The sequence below is a fragment of the Calonectris borealis genome, chromosome 8 (genome assembly GCF_964195595.1).
Source record: "Calonectris borealis chromosome 8, bCalBor7.hap1.2, whole genome shotgun sequence".
NCBI lineage: Eukaryota > Metazoa > Chordata > Aves > Procellariiformes > Procellariidae > Calonectris > Calonectris borealis.
This window is the reverse complement of record NC_134319.1, coordinates 32,451,931-32,470,921: the sequence shown is the minus strand read 5'-3', so window position 1 is coordinate 32,470,921 and position 18,991 is coordinate 32,451,931. Positions and strand designations below refer to the sequence as shown.

Below are 18,991 nucleotides of genomic sequence, written 5' to 3'. Positions count from 1 at the left end.
ATGAGAATGCATTTACCCTGTGGTGCTAATTTAAAAGCATAGCTACCTAAAAACAGAGAAATAAACAAAGATAAAATATCATAGAATAAACTGCTGCCAAAATAATAAGTACGTACAGTTGTCCTAAGTGTGGAGAAATCTATATTTCGCCATGATGCAACAATGTATTGCTGGTCCCCAAATAAATACTGCTTTTTCATTAATCATCCCAAACTATGAATAATGCAAACACTTTCTGGAAAGGAGTGCTTATATGTACCAACTCTTAATGCACTTTATCAGTTGTTCATAGGCAACTGTAAATCAAGATTTTCCTGTCAAAAAGCCAACATTCCTTTACCTTGGGGGGGGGGGGAGAAGAAGAAAAAATCCTCTTGTGATTTGCTGTGCATGAAAAACTTTTCCTAAATGCATTTAATGTTAAAGAGAAAATAAGTATTTAAATGCTTGGCACTACAGCGAAGGTAGAAAATCTCTTCATCTTCAGGTCAGAGGGAAGGTGGTTGTTTTTCAAAATGTCGTGTTAGTGCATACAGACTTATCAGCTGGGCAGGGTGAGGCTCCTGAAGGCAACACCTGTGCTATTCCTTGGGGTTAAGTGTTTTCTTCAGTGGTCACCATGAGGGCAAACATGGTCACGTTTGATTTACCTTACCTAGTATTGAAGGAAATTTTTTAAGCTCCTGCTTTCCACAAGACCTTCTAGAAAGGATGCTGCTCTGCACACAAGCACGAGTGAGGACTTTCACTCCAGAAAGTTGCAGCCCCTGAGCTTGAGACTGCACCAAGCTGCCGGTGAAGCTACATCCGCGAGGAGCAGGAGGTTATGGTCCTCCTTGCTGACGTAGCCCTGTTGGCAAAAGCACTGGTGAAGACACGGTTATGCAGGGGGAAGGCTTTTGGCTTTTAAGGTAAGGCTGGCAGAAGAATTTAGTTGCCAGCATGAGCTCCTGCTCTGCCAGAGGTTTTACTGGTATTCCTGTTGGTGTAGCTTTCTTGGCAAACTCCTGAACATTTCAGTGAAAGGAGGAAAATCTGGATGATGCCTGGGAACCCAGGAGCAATCAGGGCTTCAAAACTACTTTGATACCTCCAGTTCATTGAAGTACAAGGAGATCAGAAACACTGAATCACAAAGCAAAGGCTATTATGCCAAGTTAGTAATACCAAAAAAAGTAATTGCATATTATTTGAAGTGCATATGTTTGTGTCCTCCTTTGGAGTGTGTGTTTTACGTTTTGGCATAGAGGGGTTCATAGGTAAAGTATATTTAATACAACTAAGCCTAGTACGGAGGCGGTAGGAAATTTTTAGGCCGGTAACAAGGATAAATTTGAAGGATAAACTCCCTTTGCAGTTCTCGGGCGTCCAGTGTAAACCTGTATTGTATGATATGCTGAGTTTCATTGTATGGTTCTGTACAGTGTCCTAGCCAAAATCCCTGGGGAGCTGGTGCCTTTCCTCAGGGCTTGTTACGGGAAGTGCCTACACAAACACACAAGAAGACTTTACTTTGAAGGTGTTAGGATGAGGAGGAGAAAGTACAGGTGTTGCGTCTCCAGCCTTTGTGCGTACACCTTGCACGGGTGCCTTCTGCCCTCTGTGTATTTACAAGAAATATTCAGTTAGCTGTTTGCAGACCCCTGGCTCTTCTTATCTTAAATTGCTGATTACCCGACTGCCCCCAAGTAAATCAGTTACCTCAGCTTGTTTAGCATCAAAGTGACATCTCGGACTTCCCTCTTCTCCAGTTACTTTTTACATTCAGCTTCATAGATGCCTGTGACTGGCTTCAGGGCAGTCTCCTTCCCCCCTCTTGTAGGCGATGTGCATCCACTTATTCTTCCACTTTACTTTCCATACTAATTGTTTTCACTGGATTCGTTAGAGTACTTGCTCGTACTTTATTCAGAGAAATCAATTTGTTCTTTCCTTCCCCACACCCTTGAGAAATGTCTTGAAGTGTGCCAAATCGAGTGGCCAAAATTTTTTTGAGGCAAATTCCATTGCGTCCTTTTAATTGCAAATCATGTTGTGGAATTCTTTCTTATTTAAAAAAGAAAAAGAGAAAAGAGAAGTTGGGCATGTTCTTTCTGGGCATGTTCTTTCTAGGCATGCTTTGTGGGCGTTATAATTATTAGACTCTGTTCTCTACAAGTCCCATTTGTTTCTGAATATAGAGCTAGGCCCTTTGTTGGCTGGGAGAGGTCAGTTTTTGCCTTCTATTTCCATTTAGTAGGTAGGTGGGAACAGAAATGTCACTGTGTTCCTCTGGAAGAGAGGCAAAGAGGGGAATTAATACATGTTCTTAGCAGGCTTTTCTTTTTTCCCCTTTATTAGAGTATAACTCATAACCCATTAGCATGTGAAGTGCTTGCCATTCACTTGGTCTTTGTAGGCTTTCTGTGTTTGGCTGCTGAAAATATTCTGTCCTACAGCTTGCAGGGTTGTTTGGCAAGGTTTGCTGGTGATCAGCAGTCTTCTACAAGGCTGATGATACAGTTTATAGTCACCCTTCTGCTGTCTTAGTTCTCCGTAACTCCGGCGAATGGTGACACTGTTGATCCATAGCTGTTCCTAATTCCTCCAAAAATTCCTAGAGCCAAAGTATTTACCTCCGAGAAGAGCCTGTTGGTGGCAGAGCCACACACAGTTCAGAGTCTCCCTCGCCATGGCTGCCTCACAGCCAATACCATCAAAAAAATCTAAGTGAGGAGCTTTGCCAGGCTGTCACGCTGCACTGGAAAGGGGCTATTAGCCTTTCTGCTGTGGAGACTTCCTTCTAGCAAAAAGGCCTCTGCCTAAATCCAGGGATTTTTGCCTAATTCCTACTCCTTTCCTTTGCTTTTATACCCATCCTTGCTGAGGCTTCTTCCAGTGCTGGAGTCTTCGGCCCTGCTCAGGACGGCTGAGCCGTTGCCAGCAGATCCTCTGGCGTAGGACGTATGCAGCCCTGTCCTCGTGAACAAGAGAAACAGAAACGGAGGTTCACATGTCCCTCACCTGACTCATGTAAAGAAGCTGTTACTCCCCCATAACGAGCTCCTCGCTGAAACTGAGACTTCAAAATTCCCCTGCCGTGGAGCACATTTCACTGCGGTACAATACTGGAACGAGGCAGCGAGCTGAAGAGCTGCTTGAGCACAAAAAGAAGCTACAGTTGCGGGGGGGAGGGTGGCAAAGTTGATCTTCCGCATTTCTCAAAAAGTTAAGACAGTGTTGCTCTTTCAGGGGTAATTATGCTAATTCCTGTGCTTATAAACTTGTCTTTGTCCATGAAAATTGCTTGGAATTTGTAGCGAGCCATATTTTCCCCAGCCAGGCGGAGAGTTTCTTGTTTCTTGCCTTGGCTTCCTTTTCGGATTCCCTTGAAGAGGACAGCGCCTGATGATGTTTTACAGTTCTCCTCGTAAGCACCGCTGGCCCTCACTTCCTTTCACGGCCTCGTCTGGGTGTCTACGCTACAATGGACCATCCAAATCTGACAGGCACTACAGTGACAACGTTACACCTCTTTCCCACTTCTAAGTCTCGTATCCAAGCCGTGCAGCCCCGTCCTCCATTGCGAAGTGAGTCTGCAGCCTGGCTGAGAAAGCTGCTCCCGAGTTAAGCTCCTCAGTACTCCAAAGAAACCAATCTGCCTTACCTGAAGAGGCTGCAAGCAAAAGTTCCTCACTCTGTTTTCTTTGTGAGAGAAATCACGGGTTGAGAAAGCCTTACTGAAAATCTGGCAAAGGGGAAAGGTGGATGTGAACAGGATTTGGAAACAAGAACTTTTCCAGAGAGACGCTCGCTTAGCGAGGAAGAAAAGTTTCTCAAGTATGTTGGTTTTAGAGGGACTCAAGTAAGTGCTGTGGGTCCAAAGTCAAGGGAGGATGAAGTATCTCTGCAAGAGAGGTTTTGGGGATCCTTTGAGACTGACAGATTCATGGTCATTTTTCTCCTCCAAAGAAACTGGATTTTAGAGCTGATTTGTATGTCGTTTCTCTGAAAAATGCTTACAGGTATTTCTGCTCCAGGTTCAGTCGCCTGTGGACTCCGCCACAATGTCACCAGTGGAAAGGACAGCGGCGTGGGTTCTCAATAATGGACAGTATGAAGAAGCAGAGGAGGACGCAGAGCAGAATGCAGATGAAGTCAAGCATGCTGAGAAGGTAGATTTTATTCTGTATGCAGCCGACTCAAGGGCCGCCAGTGAGTCCTGTCCACCCCACAGCCAAGTTCAGAACGGCTTTCAGGCCCTGCTGTGACAGAGTCATGCTTTCAAACACAGCTCGTATTGGCATAACTTCCTGCTGTACGTGCTGTCACACATACCTGTAGTACAGTATCCCATACTATAGATTAACCCATGTACAGGCTGTAGCACGTCAAATGGATGCAAACTGACATAGCTGAGAGTTTGTACATTACAGGCTGGAATTTGGCACTTACGTGCATCGTGAGTCACGCTGCCTAAGTGTATTAGATCCTGCTCAAGTCGTTATTTTTTATGATGACACTATAGCTACAACATACTGCCACTTTTCTATGCTTGCAAAACTCTTTAGTGATCGTTAAACTCCATTAAAAAAAAAATCATGATTGTTAACCCGACTGAGTATAGCTTAGGATATGCTAAGTGATTGTACAAGGCTCTGTAAATGCAATTCAGTTTTCATCAGTAGTTGCATTCAAATTTTGTCTTGGGCTTCACCTGAGGCAAATGCCGTCATCTAGGTAGTACAGTGGTTCTGGGCTACAACAGAAATGTCCATGATGGTTTTTTTTAAAGCGTATTTATTTTCCGTAGTTGATACCATTTTTCCAAATGCAGTTACATCTATATGCTGCTGTGGTGATGAAGTTTAGTAAGAGGTTTGGTATTTCGAGAAGGCAGGGAGCAAGGAGGAGAACATTTTGTGGACAAGAAGCAGGAACATAGGATTATTAGGAAAGGTGAATGAATCCAAACCAAAGTGGAGTATGTTGAGATTCACTGCACTATTGCAGAAGTGATTGTCCATGGAGACAGTAAGTAGAAGAACAAAACCTCAGCCAAGAAAACTTACAGGCTCTATTCTGTAGTGAGTGATTTGCTCTGTCTTCACGCATGGTTTCATGCCTTGATTAAGTCCTGAAGAAAGAGTTATTTGGGTCCCATACTGGTCCGTCTTGTAAGTTTGGTCACCCCAGGACATTTTTACAGTTGAGCCTATTAGCAGCTTCTGTCTGGGAACTGCTTGAGTCTGGAGTAACTGGGGATGTCAGGGCTGAGGAGCCATGTCAGAGCCCTCTGGCTGCTTAAATTGTGCTGCAGAATGACATCCTACGGTGTGGGAATAGCTTAACGCTCAACGGGAGCCGGCGTGCTCCTTGTCTGTGGTTGCCCACAGTTGGTTGCTTGTCATTTCCTTTACTTCTATCAATTCAATTTTCATGAAAAAAACAATGACCTTCTCTGAACAGCAGCAGCAGATTATAATGATCTGATCTCTTCCTTTTTCCTTTGCATCTGATTCTTCCCTTCTTTCCTTCCGCCCGCAGTATGAACAAGAGATAGCGAAGCTGAAGGAGCGCCTGAAGGTGTCAAGTCGCCGGCTGGAGGAGTATGAGCGGCGGCTCCTGGTGCAAGAGCAGCAAATGCAGAAGCTGCTGATGGAGTACAAGTCTAGGCTGGAAGACAGTGAGGAGAGACTGCGCAGGCAACAGGAGGAGAAGGACAGCCAGATGAAAAGTATCATCAGCAGGTGAGGCTTTGGAAAGTTCGGGACTGTGCAGGACAAGAAGCCCCCCCCGTGTCACGTGTTCTCTTTGACACTAAAGAAGGTGGTTGCATGGGCTTCTTGACGTCTCTGGACTGATACCGTCCTGCCCTAGAGATGAAGAGACTGAGGTGCGGGTGTGGAAACTTGCCTCAGATTGCCAGGAGAGCGAAGGAAAAGATTTAGGAATTTTTAACCCTGGTCTTCGCTGCGCTTATAACTAGTCTCTCTGCTTTGTTTGGAATCTGTTCTCAAGGCAGTGATTTTTTAGAGCTGTTGCATTTTTGGCAATGTCCATTTTGAGAATAACAAGGTTAGGCAATTGGGAGTGTCAGATGGATAGATAAGCTTTTCCGAGTGCAGCAGAATTCTTCTCTTGCAGAGCCAGGGCAATCAGAGAAGTCAAACCAACAGGCCAGAGTACCTGAAACACTCTGCAATAGTATAAAACTGTCCTAATTTGTACCTGTTTTTGCTCATCAGACTCATGGCAGTTGAAGAGGAGCTGAAGAAGGATCATGCAGAGATGCAAGCTGTCATCGATGCAAAGCAGAAAATTATAGATGCACAGGTAAGGAGCTCAGGATTTCCAAGAACCAAATGTTCTGTGTGTAGAACCCATTATTTTCCCCTATCCTCCTGCCCCAGCATTGTTACCTAGCTCCCAAGCCAGTATTGGCTCATGGTGTTGCACATGTGACTTACTGCCTTCTAGGAGAGAATTGGGTTTTTTAATTAATAAAGATTGTACTGTCTGACACTAGGCCTTGAGAAAGCGTGAAAAAAAATCACAGGACTGATCGCTTCTCCAAAACCTTGTCTGCTTTGTGAGATCCCAAGGGGTAAAGGAATAGAGGTGCATTGTGTAGACATTGTCTACAATTGAGTGTGGGTCTGGGAACTCTGGAAGAGCTGTGCTTCATACCGGCATAGTTTAATTGCCATGTGCATGCATCTCAGCTATGCAAGCTAAAAGCATGGCTTTGAACGTTCGAGTCAAGAAAGGAGAATGCTTGCAATGGAGCATTGCCCTGTATAACGTCATACGTGGCATTTCACCCCATCTGACTGTCCACGTCAGTCCTGGAGAAATGCCCACTTTGCCACAAACCTGCAGTGCTTGCCTCAGTCAAACGAGTTAGCCGTGGGAAGTGGGACCCAGTGGGCAATGCATGTGGGTGTACCGTGTGGGATCATTTCAGCTTTTCTTCTGTGTCCGTGCTGATCCCAGAGAGCAAAGCTTGTACAACTACCTGAGACTGGTTTGGTATCTGCCTGCCATGTTATGTTTGTGATATTTGCGTTTGGAGGACATCTTTCCTGCTTCTGGGCTTTTCAGTAGTTCCAACTGTAAACTCTCCTTAGCAGATAATCTTAAGAAGGTGACCTGTTTCAGGAATAACCCAAGTTATTTCAGAAAGTTGTTTCCTTACACAAAGAGTGGCAGGGGGGAGAGCCTCGGCTGAACGTTGTTAAAGATGGTACTGGTGTATTAGAATATAGGCATAAGTGAGCACAAAAGGGCATACCCTGGCCAATTTTTCCTGTTGAATGGCCAGCAATAACAGAAATGTTTGAACTCACATGGAACTGTAGGGAAAATATAAAGTAGAAAAAAGCTGTGTTTTTAAAAGCCTGGTAATACTAGGAGCATATTTATAGCAGATTTCTTTTTGATAATTTGAAAAGTTCTGGTTTTCCTGCTGCCTCTGCCCATTTTCCCACAGTTCTTCAGAAAGACTGTTCATGAAAGCTGGATTTTTGGATCCGTGCCATCGAATCTGAATAAATCACTTGTGTACAATAACATGGCACTTCTGTTACCTAGCCTTGCAGAATAAAAAGAAAATCCTATGGAATTACACCATATATAGTTCCTAGTTACTGTGCAAGATGCTCTACACGGAGACACCAGTGTAGTGTCACCCTTTCTAGATGCAGCTCAAGATTAAGTCCTTTCTGTGAGGACTTGCACTCAAAATGCGAAGTGGGAGAGTGCAGTTCTGGAGAATGAACAGGAATGTAGTCAGTCACTGTATTTTTTTATTTTCTTGGTGGTGGGAGAACAGTACAGCAGCCTCCAGTCTGATCAAGGAGTATGGCAAGTGGAAGCTGGAGTAGAAATTGAACGTGCTAGGCCATTTTTTGGAGATAGGCACAGTCAGGGCATCTTCCTGTTACACACTGATGGAATGGCAGCTCATCCAAACAGCAGCCTGGTTTTTGAAGGAGATGATGCCTTTTTCATCTGCCACAAGAAGGTGAAAGGGACACTGAGCAAAGTCATAAGAAGTGATTTTTGGAGTGGAGGATTTGAGAGGTTGTGACTGACTAAGAAACTTGCCCTTCCCTTTGTTACCTGTCCATGCTCTCAGCCTCGGTGTGAGGTTGTGGACTAGCAAGGCAGGGAGTGGACCAGTCTGATCCCTGGGTGTCACCAGTTGGCTTGTGAAAGCTTCAAACCCTCAGGGCTGGAAAGGTGTGGTCCTTGATCACACTTGATCAAAGGATGGATCATTTATCACCTGCAGTGGAAATTGTTGAAAAAACAGTAGCAAAACAGTAGCATTACTGATTCCTCCTTTAATCTGACCCTTTTTTCTTCTGAAATGCTGTTAGCTACTTGGGCAGGCAAGGTCATCAGCAAACCTTCACTGCTTCAGTGTCAACCAGTTCATGGGGGAAGCTCAGTTGTCATTGCCCGTTCGTGGGTACCTGAGCAGAAGAGCAAACGGATGAAAGATTCAGAACGGACACAGCAGAGGAGCCCAAGTGTTTGCTGGGTTCTGTAGCAATCCCTAAGCTGCGCTCGGAAGATTTTTCTTAGTCTGTGATTCATTTGGCAAAGGGATATAGCAGTGGCTAGAAAACGAAAGGCCTTTTTTATGTGAGATTTATGGAGTGGAGTCGGAACCTGGCTTATCACCCCTGTTCAAAGAGTTAAATGCCTGCTAGGAAACAGCAGTGACCCGGGCTGCTTGTGCTTAGTTACATCACCACGAGGTGCTTTTGAGGATTTGCTCTCTTGCCTTGTGGTCAGGTGCAGCACCCGACTCTGCACCGATGCAGGAGGACAGCCGTGTTCTCAGCGTACCTGCTGTTGGCACCGGCTCTGGGCAGCGCCTCGTGTGCGCTCGGGTTCCGGAGGCTGGCTCTGGGCCTCCCTGACCGAGCAGGGGCTAGGTCTGGCTACCCTCTCTCCTTGGAGCAGCCGAGCTGCAAAGAGTACTGGCCCGGTTGCTATTGCAAGTGACATCTCCGCTGTGTTAAATTACAGGTCATAAATGGGGATGAGATAATTCCAACAGGCAAGTAAACCCAATCAGTTCTCTAGCTGAGCAGTACCCAGTCCCGGCCCAGTGCACTGACCTCCTACCCATTCCAGCTCCTCCCACTCCCTGTGCCCAATTCATGCGTGCTGGAGACGCGGTTGTTAGACTGGATTTTCCTTGGAGTGAGAAGACGCCTCTACTCACCAAGCTCATGCTTTTAAGATTTAATTTTTCCAAGTGTAGATTTCCAGCTGTTTTGCAAACTGGCATAGCGAGCACTCATCAGTGCCAGAAAATAACCAGCCTTTCATTTTTAACTCTTTGGAAAGCTATATTCTTTGGAAAGAAATTTCGATTTTAAATGATATATTCCAGGTGAAACTTAGTCCAAGGAGGAGGAGCTTTAACTTGCTGAAGAACACATTTCTGCTACGGCAGTTGTGTTTTGCAGGATTTATTTCGGCATGGGAGGACAGGCTCAGGCCTTTAACTCCTCCATTGTCTGTTCTCCTTGCTTACGTTGGCTGGACCAGGGCAAGTGCTAGGGCCTTGCTGTTTGGTGGTTTCTCGTGCCTCCTCCTCCCTTCGCTCTGCTATCCAGAGCTCGGTCTCTTCAGGGCTGTAATACAAGCAGTACTTAAATTCTGCTTTGTTTTTGCACCCTAAGACTTACCCCTGTGGGGAAGCCCACTGAGAAAAGCAAACATGACTTGATTACTGATGTACCGCACAGCTGATGTGCTGGGATCAAAATCTCCAGGGGCTGCTGTAGCACTTAGGTCTCCTGAGCAGTATGTCTGAACTACCCCTTCATGTTTGTGCCTCCTGTGCATCATTTTTCTTTCCATTTTGTTTCTCAATGGGCTGGACTGGGAAGAGTTCCTGCATGCAGCTTTTTTCATTCAAGCAAATTAGACATTTTTCCTTCTCAAAGAGAAAAAGCCAATCAGCTGGTAGCATGGAGAGCGTATTTACCTTTTGCTGTCTCTGTTGCTGCTTTGTGTGGCTGCATTTTTTTTTTTTTTTTGACGGAAGATGAAAATTGTCATTTCTAATTGTGCCACCAACTCTTTGGCTTGACCCTCCAGTGCTTTATCCCACTGCAGATAATCTAGCTGTCAGTAGGCTGGGTTTTGTTGATGGGGTTTTTATTTTTTATAAATTTAGTACACATCCTTTAGCTTTCTGCTAAAAGTGGAGGCTAGCACTTTCTGCGCCAGAAGAATCAAAACTGGGGTGTGGGAACCCTGGATTCGGCGGAGCCCGGGAGCCCCTCTGAGCTGGAATGGGTCTAGGAGCAGTGTGTTCAGTGTTTGTTCTTTGTGTTCTGTCGATGGCATCTCCCCCCCCACCCACACTGCCCTCTTCCCCTTCGCCTCAAATAACCCCTTAGTTTTAGCTTCTGGCTGCTTCTTCTCTATGTTGCTATTGCACCCTCACTCCTGCCGGTGACTGCAGGCTGCCATTATCTGCTTTTTTTTTATTTCTTTCAAGCATACCATGAGTTTATTCTGAGCACTCTCCATCCAAAATACAGAGACAATGGCCGTTAGATACCACTTGCACCTTTCTCTGCCAGATGAAACCTCCACCACTTTTATTTTCTGCTGCCTGTTTCTGTTTTTCTAACATATTTTTAAAAAATTTAAATTGGCTATTGTTGTTACTAACACCAACACCCTTCCCACCCCTCCCATGGCAAAATACTGCATTTCCATCTGCCTCGGCTGGAGGCTGTCTGGATAAAGCCGCTGTGACTGGATCAATTCACCAATGTAACTTTGACTCGCTGTCACCTCCCATCACGCAAAAAGGCCGGGAGGGCCAGACCGGCCTGCGGAAAGCCCGTGGCACGCAGGGGCCGTGTCACCCCAAGAAAACAGAAAGAGGCAGACATCCCATCTTACCAGCGAATGTTAGCCAAGCTGCCTCTGCCTAGAAATCATCTGAAGACACTGTCACAGCCCCGGGTCCTGGAAGTTCCCCATAAAGCAGGCTTGTGGGGCAAAGGCGTTTCATTTGCGAAGGAGCTCTGACTTTGTGGGGTGTTTGTTGCAGGAGAAGCGGATCGTGTCCCTGGACTCTGCCAACACGCGGCTGATGAGTGCCCTGACGCAGGTGAAGGAGCGCTACAGCATGCAAGTCCGCAATGGCATCTCCCCCACCAATCCCACCAAGCTTTCCATCACGGAGAATGGTGAATTCAAAAACAGCAGCTGCTAACTGGGCAGATGCTGCCGGCCATCTCCCCAGGAGAAGGGCAAGAGGGAGCAGACTCAAGAAACCTTCAAAATAGCCCCCCCTTCCCCTTACAGGTTTACATAATGCTGCTAATAAAATGGAAAAGAGAAAGAAGGACTCTGAAAGGTGGGCTTTAATTCCCCACTCAAGGCCAGGAGAACCGGGCTCCCAAGAACAAGTCCTTCCATATCACTGTGTAAATAGAGGGAGCTCTTGGGTCATGTACAGAAAATGCCGATGTAATATACCAAAAGGAAGTGAATACTGTAGATTTTTTTAATTATTGCTATTTTTATTATTATTATTTTTTCTCTTGTTGAAAGCACTGCAGTCCTTGGAGGAGGAAGAGGGGAGTGTGAGTGCATGTGTGTTGTGGGTGAGAGAGAGAGGTGAGCAGTGGGTTACATTAGACAGCAGCTGTGTATGTCAGGCTGACTGATACCAGTACACGAGTGGAGTGAAACAGTAGTGAAATGAATTCTATAAAAAACTCATCTGCTGGGTTTCTTCCCCTCTTCTCTAGCTGTTCTTTAACTGAATGCAAGCTCGATAGCAAACATTTTAGCAAGAAAATTGGCTTTTGCTGGATCCTGTACCTGCTTCCAGTAGGACTCCGGCAAAAAATTTTCAGTCTTTTTGAACAAGGTAAAAACTTGGAGCAGCAAGCTTGTTTCCTTGCATTTGCACACAGTCAGGCTTCCCATCAGACAGACAGAGGGAATCTGCAGTTTTTCAAGGTAGGATTCTTTCTTTTTTACCCCAATTCTAATGCAGTTTTATATTTTCTGTTTTGAGAATTTACAGACCTGTAAATACTTTTTTTAACACTTCTATCCAATCCCGCTTTGCGCACCATGCGGTGGCACCCTGAATTCGTTCTCTGTGCCCCATCAGGAACAGTAGGTTAATGCCCTGAGGAAGGGGCTAACCGAAGGGTGCCCATGCCCAGCAAAGTAGACTTCCATACGCAAAATTTCCTTTTTCCTAGAGGATTTCTATATTTTAACTCTCGTTCAATTTAACTATTTCAGCCACTAGCTTAGCCAGTCTCGTTCCAATGAGAGATGCTTTCTGCACGTTTGTGTTAAAAGATCTTCCATTTCCACTGAAATTTGCCTTTCTCTGGATACTTTAAAGGGGTTTTTTTGAAGTTCTGTACACACCAGTTTTTTCTTAAGGAGTTTTGACTAAGCTTTCATCTCCAGTTACTTTCAGTTGCATTCCATAGAAGCATACCTACAGGCTGTATGTGAATGCGTATATAATTACAAAGTGACCTTCTCGTGGAAGATAATGACATTCACAAACTGTAAAAGGTTAACAATAAATGACACAGTATTATCGATTCTCATGATTTCATCAAATGCCAGAATATTTAGCCTGAGAGTTCTTTTAAAGCCCCAGATTCTAGAAGTAATAGTGTGTGAATCTTCACTTTCACTTTTTGGTATACATTTCTAGCCCCCAGACTCTCCAAGTAAATAAAACTATTGCCACAGCAATTGGAATTTTGAATTACAGAAGTATACTAATAACAGTGAGTGTGATTAACCATTCAAACTCGTTATGGAAATGAGAAATTGGAAAAGGTGACTTCAAAACGAGACAAAACCTCGAGAGGGTGCCTAGCTGGGATGTGTGTAGCAAGCAGTTCAGGCTGCAAGCCGGAGCGAGTTAATGAGGTGGCCATGGGGGTACCTGGCTGAAATCGTGTGGCCCGTGGTATGGAGAAGGTCAGGGCTGATGAGCTGATTGTCCTTTCTGGCCTTAGTTTCTGAATCTCTGAAATTGTACTAAGTTAAAAATGTAGGCGTTTCTAAGCCAATTTCTTGACTTCCTGAACGTGACCCGTGTTGCCTTGAACATGAAGGATTGGCAATACTGAGGACCCAAATTCAGTGTCTGTTGTCAAGTTTGTTTGTTTGTTCTTTGCAAATGAATTCCTCTCACCTTTGTGGGCAAATGCAGCTTGTGACAGAGCGCGGGATGTTGGCTGTTCTGCTCCATTACTGTGTTACGATACCCCAGTTAAGTGTCATCACACGAGTATGTTACATTACTAACTATGCATAAATACAGAGACCACATCTCCTGCACTGTAGGATGTATAAGAAAAATGTGTATGAATGTCTCTTAGGAAGGCCTTGGCTGTTAATTTACATCTAGAGGAGACTTGTCTGCAGCGAGTTGGGATTTATATTTAATGCTTGGTTCTTTCAGATCAAAGCTGCTCTGGCTGCTCGAATGTGACTTGGTACCACAGGCCAAGGAGCGTCCCTGTCTTGTTCTTGGCGTGTCAAAGCCAAGTCGGCACCGTCTGAGGCGCCTGGGGTTGTGCTCTGCATTTGCTCAGCAGTGATTTCTTTTCGATACTTTCTGAACCGTCTTCCAGCTCTGGGTCATGGCTGACCTCCGGTATTTTCTGCCTCAAACTGTGCCTTTAAGTTCCTTCTTTCCTTCTTCTTCATGCGCCACAGCCGTAGGCAGTCCATCGAGTTTGTATTAATCTGTCTGTGAGTAGCTCTCTTTTACAAGAAACCTTTGCAGACCCCTTTTTGTTGAGTATTTTTGTGTGATCTGCATCTCCCCTTTGCTATGTACTGTAATTCCACAGCTGCATCGTGGGAAATTTGTTCCCAAAAGTAGCCTTTTCAGCTGGGCGTGTGCATTGCTCACTTATTACACAGTGCAAACAGTATGGGTGGTCTGTGACTGAGACCTGAGAGCAAGTGGTCGTAGGAATACATTGACTAGAAGCAGATCCGTCACTCCGGCAGCGTTTAGTCTAGCATTAATTGGGGAAACGCGTTTCACCAGAGCTCCCCAGCTTTCTGGTAATCTGTCAAAGGTCACTGGCTGAGCTCTGTGGTTCGATGCTGAAGACTCCGAGGTGTCCACTTTGGTTTCTGCTGAGAAATGCAATAGTGGCAACATTTCAGCCCTGATTTTTAGAAGGGAAATAATACCTGCCCCAAGATTGATACATTTTGGTGAGGTCTTCGGGGATGTATCATTCTAATAATGTACCTTCTCCTATGTATTTCTTCAGCTTGTAGCATGCTTGTAGGAAAAAGTTGCTTATTCTAAAAGAGTCTGACCCATCAGTATCGCCCTCACAGCTTGTTGCTGGGCTGGTTGTTTCTCTTCTGTTTCAGTGTCTACCCTAAAGTGCAAAGTGTCCTCCTCTGACTCCCGCTGCAGAGGAGCAGCCGCCTCTGTTGACCCAAAAGGGGGTGAAGGTTGCAGACTCACAATGCTGCAAGACTGAAATTGATTCACTGCAGAACAAAACGTTACGCTCCTGAGTTCTGCAGGCAGCTGTCTCTCCTAGTTTGTTACCAAGCAGCTTTCTAGAGAAATTTTAAGCCGCTTCAAACCGACAGTATGTGAAGATGCCAGCTTCTATTTTGTCCAGTCGGATAAAATTCAAGTGGCACTAAACCACGTGGCAGCCAAAAGGTCTGTCTGTTTTGGAGCAAGAGCCCTAACTGGGCCTGATCGCGTTTGGTTTAAGACTAGTAGCCAGGGGTTTCTGCAGCAATGAGAGAGGAGGGAAATAGTGCAAAGTCCGATGATGAGCGTTACAGACATGAGGTTTTGGTTCGTACTTCAGCAAATGCATCAGGCTGTGTCTGACGCTGCTGCTCTCACGTGGAAACAGCTGAAGTAGTGCAGGAAAAACTTAATAACCTGTAGGAGTAACACTCGTGTGTTCCTAAGACTGAAACAGGAAAGTTGCTCCATCCTGGCGTCTCAGTCCTTGCTGGCCGCGTTCCTCAATACTGTTCTGGGATGGTTCTTCCCAAACCACAAAGCCAGCCGGGCTTCCGAGTTCTCGGTAAACGCTCAGGGCCAGCATGGCGGGGCAGGGAAATGGAGCAGCGCTGCGGAGCGCTGTGGCCTTTTGCCATGTTGTGTGTGGTGTCTGCAGAGCGTGTGAAGAAGAGCGGTGACCAGAATGACATGGGATAGGCACTAATGGAGAGGAGAGGGAGCACGGCCTGGGATGGCATCCTGTACACGCCCATTCTTTGCAACTCTGGGAATTTAGACCTTTTTTTTAAGGGACATAGACAGATTTGATGTCCAGGAATTACCGTTACTTCCCTGGTGTGTTAGAAATGGGCAGCTATGCGTAAAAGCACAGATTCATACAGCTACACATTTTGTAACATTCCTCTCCAGTGGAATAACTCCAAGCAGAGGACCCAGAGGAGCGTGGAAAGAGATGTGTATATTTTCTAGTTAGAGAATATAAGGTGTATCCAGTAATAAATGCTGTACCCATCTAATAAGTCATCCAAGAAATGGGTTTTTATTTTATGTTCTTGCAATCGCTTTGGGTTGGCTTAGGCTTTTTTTTTTTACATGATGTATTAATTTCATGTTTTAATGCTTGCTTAAAGCCACCAGCTTTTAACTTCATCTGAAAACTCGATGATTGAAGTCCGTCAATTTTACAGCAGTGCCCACAGAATGTGTCAGCAATTGTTATCTGCTAAGGTCACCATGTATGTATGAATTCTGTTTGTGTTCTGTAAAAATATCTGTGTCGTTCCTGGAGAACAATTCTTGTCCGAGTTGGATCATTAAATGTATTTACGTCAGTGACTAGCATGGTCAGCCACAGGTATCCAGCTGAGCGTGACAGAGCAAAAAGGGTTAAATTTAGGCTGATGCTTTTAGGTATTTCCTTCTCCACAGTAAGTTAACTCCCATGAGAGCGAGCATGTCGTTACAGATCATGCCTGCCAGGAATCCTACCTGTAAAAATAGATTTTTCTGTCTCAAGGGCCTTAATAAGAGTGTTACTACACAGAACTGTTTTACAATGATAGCTCTAAATAATTTATTTTTTATTTCAACAAAGTACACCTTAAAAAGTAATAAACTTGTTTTTCAAGCCGTATTTTTATGCTAGTAGCACTGGACTGTTTGGTCTCTGAGATCCATTTCTGCATTTCATTGCCTGGGTTTGTTCTAAAGAAGATTTATTTTTGTTCTGTGAATAATTTTTGAAGGTTCTTGTAATATGTACAGATATAGATACATTTGAGGTCTTTTATTGATATTCCTACAAAGAATACAAATAAACTTTAACTTTAAACAGTTTGGACTCAGTAAACCTGTGCTGATTTAAAACTCTGCTCCTTCTGCTCTCGGGTTGTACCTGTGTTTTGCGTAACTTCCGAGGGCGGGGGAGGCTCAGGCAGTGTCACTCGATGTCTGGGGCGCGTGGCTCCCGGCTGACACCTGGAGCTACCAGGGTAAAGCAGGGGGGCCGTGGCGGAGCAGAGCAGCAGAATCAATTCCTTTCCCCTGTTTCTGTGGCTGGGTGTTTCGCTGGGGTGTCCAGCACGGGTGCCAGGGCTGCGTCCTGGAGCTCTGCCTCCCCGTGCCGGTAACCTCTCGCGCGTTCTGAATCTGTCCGCTTGCTGGGAAACGTCTGGCATTGTGGAGTGAGAGAGCGACAAGCTGTGGAGACACGGAGAACTGCTCTCTGCTTCTTCTAGGCACGGGATTTTTTGGATAATAACAACATCTTAAGTGGTGAAGAGTTACCTTGTGTGTGTGTGTGTGTGTGTGTTTATCCCTCTCATTCCGCACCAGTGAATGTGATCAGCCCAGCTTTCTTGTCAGTCAAGTCCTAGTTTACAGGTTCTCATGCAGCAGCCCAAAGCTGCAGTGTTTGAGGCATGGACGTACAGAGGAATATTTATTTACAGGTTCACATAAAACGCTGGATTCTAAGCCATTTATATTTATGCTTCATATGCGCATGAAATCTTGTATATAATGAGTGGGAAAACCTTTCATATTGAACTTACTGAATGTAAAATCTATACTCAAGGGGATGTGTTGCTAAAAGTCTTTTTATTTTCATTTCACATGATTTTTTTTTTTTCCATAGCTTTGAAGCCTGCAAAATACACACAGCAAACTTCTAGTTGCTACTGTGTGCCTCCACCCTGGCCCTACACTTTGTTCTGTTCAAGGCCGCTGCGTGTTCTGCCTTGTTCTTGCTTAGGCTGTAAGTTTTTCATGCCAAGAGCTGTCTTCCTGCATGTTCGTACAGAACCCGAAACGGCGGGTGCCTGATGCTCCTGGGCACGAGGGCAGCACAACCGGCGTCTCCGAAGGAGGTGGATCTGTGAATTCCCACAGCGGCGTCCTGTCCCTTCTCAGCGCTGGCCCAGCAGAGTCACCTGCTCCTCGGTGGCAGTGCCAGGCGCTGCCCAGGGGAGGGGGCAGGCCCGGCCGCCCAGATGTGAACAGGCAAGGCAGAGGCAGGTGGGAAGAGGGACGGGATGGGATCCAGCAGGCAGAGCGATATCAGTACCGTGTTTGCTGTCACGGTTTTGGGAAGGGGGAAGCGGGGGAATCTAAATGGGAGAGGGATGGGCAGGGGAAAGCAGGGCTGGGGGGAAGGAGGAGACAGCCGGAGGGTGTGCTGAGTGAAGCAGAGGGAGGAAAGCGAGGTAGAGCAGGAGCATTGCACAAGTGCCAGCAGGATGGCACTGGGATAATACAGTTAAAACTGTGGCTTTTCTGTGACTGTCCCAAAGCAACGGTTGCTCAAGTGTTCTGTCCTGCTGAGGATGTTAAATTCCACTTTACCTTGGATGCGCTCCTTACTTCCACTGTGTAAAACCCCTGAATGTGCAAATTCTTCTCCCGTTTCTAGCCATTCTGGACAAAACGCACAGGGCTCTGGAGCCTGTCCTCATCGCTCTTGGAGTTCACCCACTCCAGCTGGGAAATTCCTTTGGAGGAGCTCCCCGCCAACAGTCCTCCTGCCCAAAGGATGCAAGTGTAAAACCTTTAATCATCTCCTATGTGCGAGAACCTGTGCTGCTGCTTTAAGTAAGCAGCAGCTGCTGCTTAAATCCATTAGCAGGTGGAATACCAATTTGCTTACACTGAGATACGAGTCTCATGAGAAGAGAGTCCTTGCTCTTACTAGTACCCATCTCATGTTGCTGTCCTTCCCCTTTCTCCTGGTCCCACAGATTAAATATCCTCATGTCTCCAGAAGATGTATTAAATTCCTGCTTTTTGCTGTGAGAGGTAGATCAAATATCTTGGCTGTAGGCATGAAACCTGGCTACCCATCGGTTCTTCCCGCAGCGAGTATGAATACCTTGTCCTTACTCAGCTCTGTGGGAACGTGCAATCCTGCTGATGCGACTGGAAACGTGAGTTCTGTGGACCCGAACCCACTTTTCAGCAGACCCGCTTAGCCCAGCTCAGGAGCAGAGCAGCCTTGACTGAAAGGGAGAGAAATTATTCTCAGTGTTGCAGACCAGGGTAGCTGCCAGGAGCAGGGCACTCAGGGTAGATGTTCCCTGCACCCTCCAGGTTCTTTCAGCTTTCACACTATAATATGACCCTAAGGGCAGTCACGCTACTATTGGGAAGAGGGGGATCGTGAGGGACAAACGCCTAGTGTTGACACCAGGAGCGAAGGATGATACAGCGATGACAGAAATTAAGGCGGAATGAAATGTGGTCTGCACAGAGATGATGACATCTCCCTCCCTTTTCTCTGCTGTCCAGGCTTCTATCTGCAGCAGGATACAGGTGTTGAGAGCAGTTCCTGCTGTGCTTGGCAGGGAGGAAGTCCGGCATGCAGTGAAGGAGGAAGAGCTGCAGCTAAGTTGCAGGCTACATTTATTCTCCCCTATCCTTTGTCACTTCTCTCCCTTCACTTAGCTCACCTATGTCAGACAACAT

At 45.7% G+C, this 18,991-nt stretch overlaps 1 protein-coding gene across 2 annotated transcripts in view; it reads left to right on the top strand.

Moving 5' to 3' along the window:
* The window catches only part of RASAL2 (RAS protein activator like 2), a 128,984-nt gene extending 112,615 nt beyond the window's left edge, over positions 1-16,369 (top strand). Inside the window, exons 15-19 of one of the 2 annotated variants that reach the window (XM_075156873.1) lie at positions 4,020-4,154; positions 5,527-5,729; positions 6,228-6,315; positions 9,022-9,052; positions 11,075-16,369. In XM_075156873.1, coding sequence (XP_075012974.1) covers positions 4,020-4,154; positions 5,527-5,729; positions 6,228-6,315; positions 9,022-9,052; positions 11,075-11,217 — 600 coding nt within the window. In that variant the 3' untranslated portion in view covers positions 11,218-16,369. The remainder of the gene's footprint in view (positions 1-4,019; positions 4,155-5,526; positions 5,730-6,227; positions 6,316-9,021; positions 9,053-11,074) is intronic. The other variant, XM_075156874.1, reaches the window with a different exon arrangement.
* Positions 16,370-18,991: the final 2,622 nt, after the last annotated feature.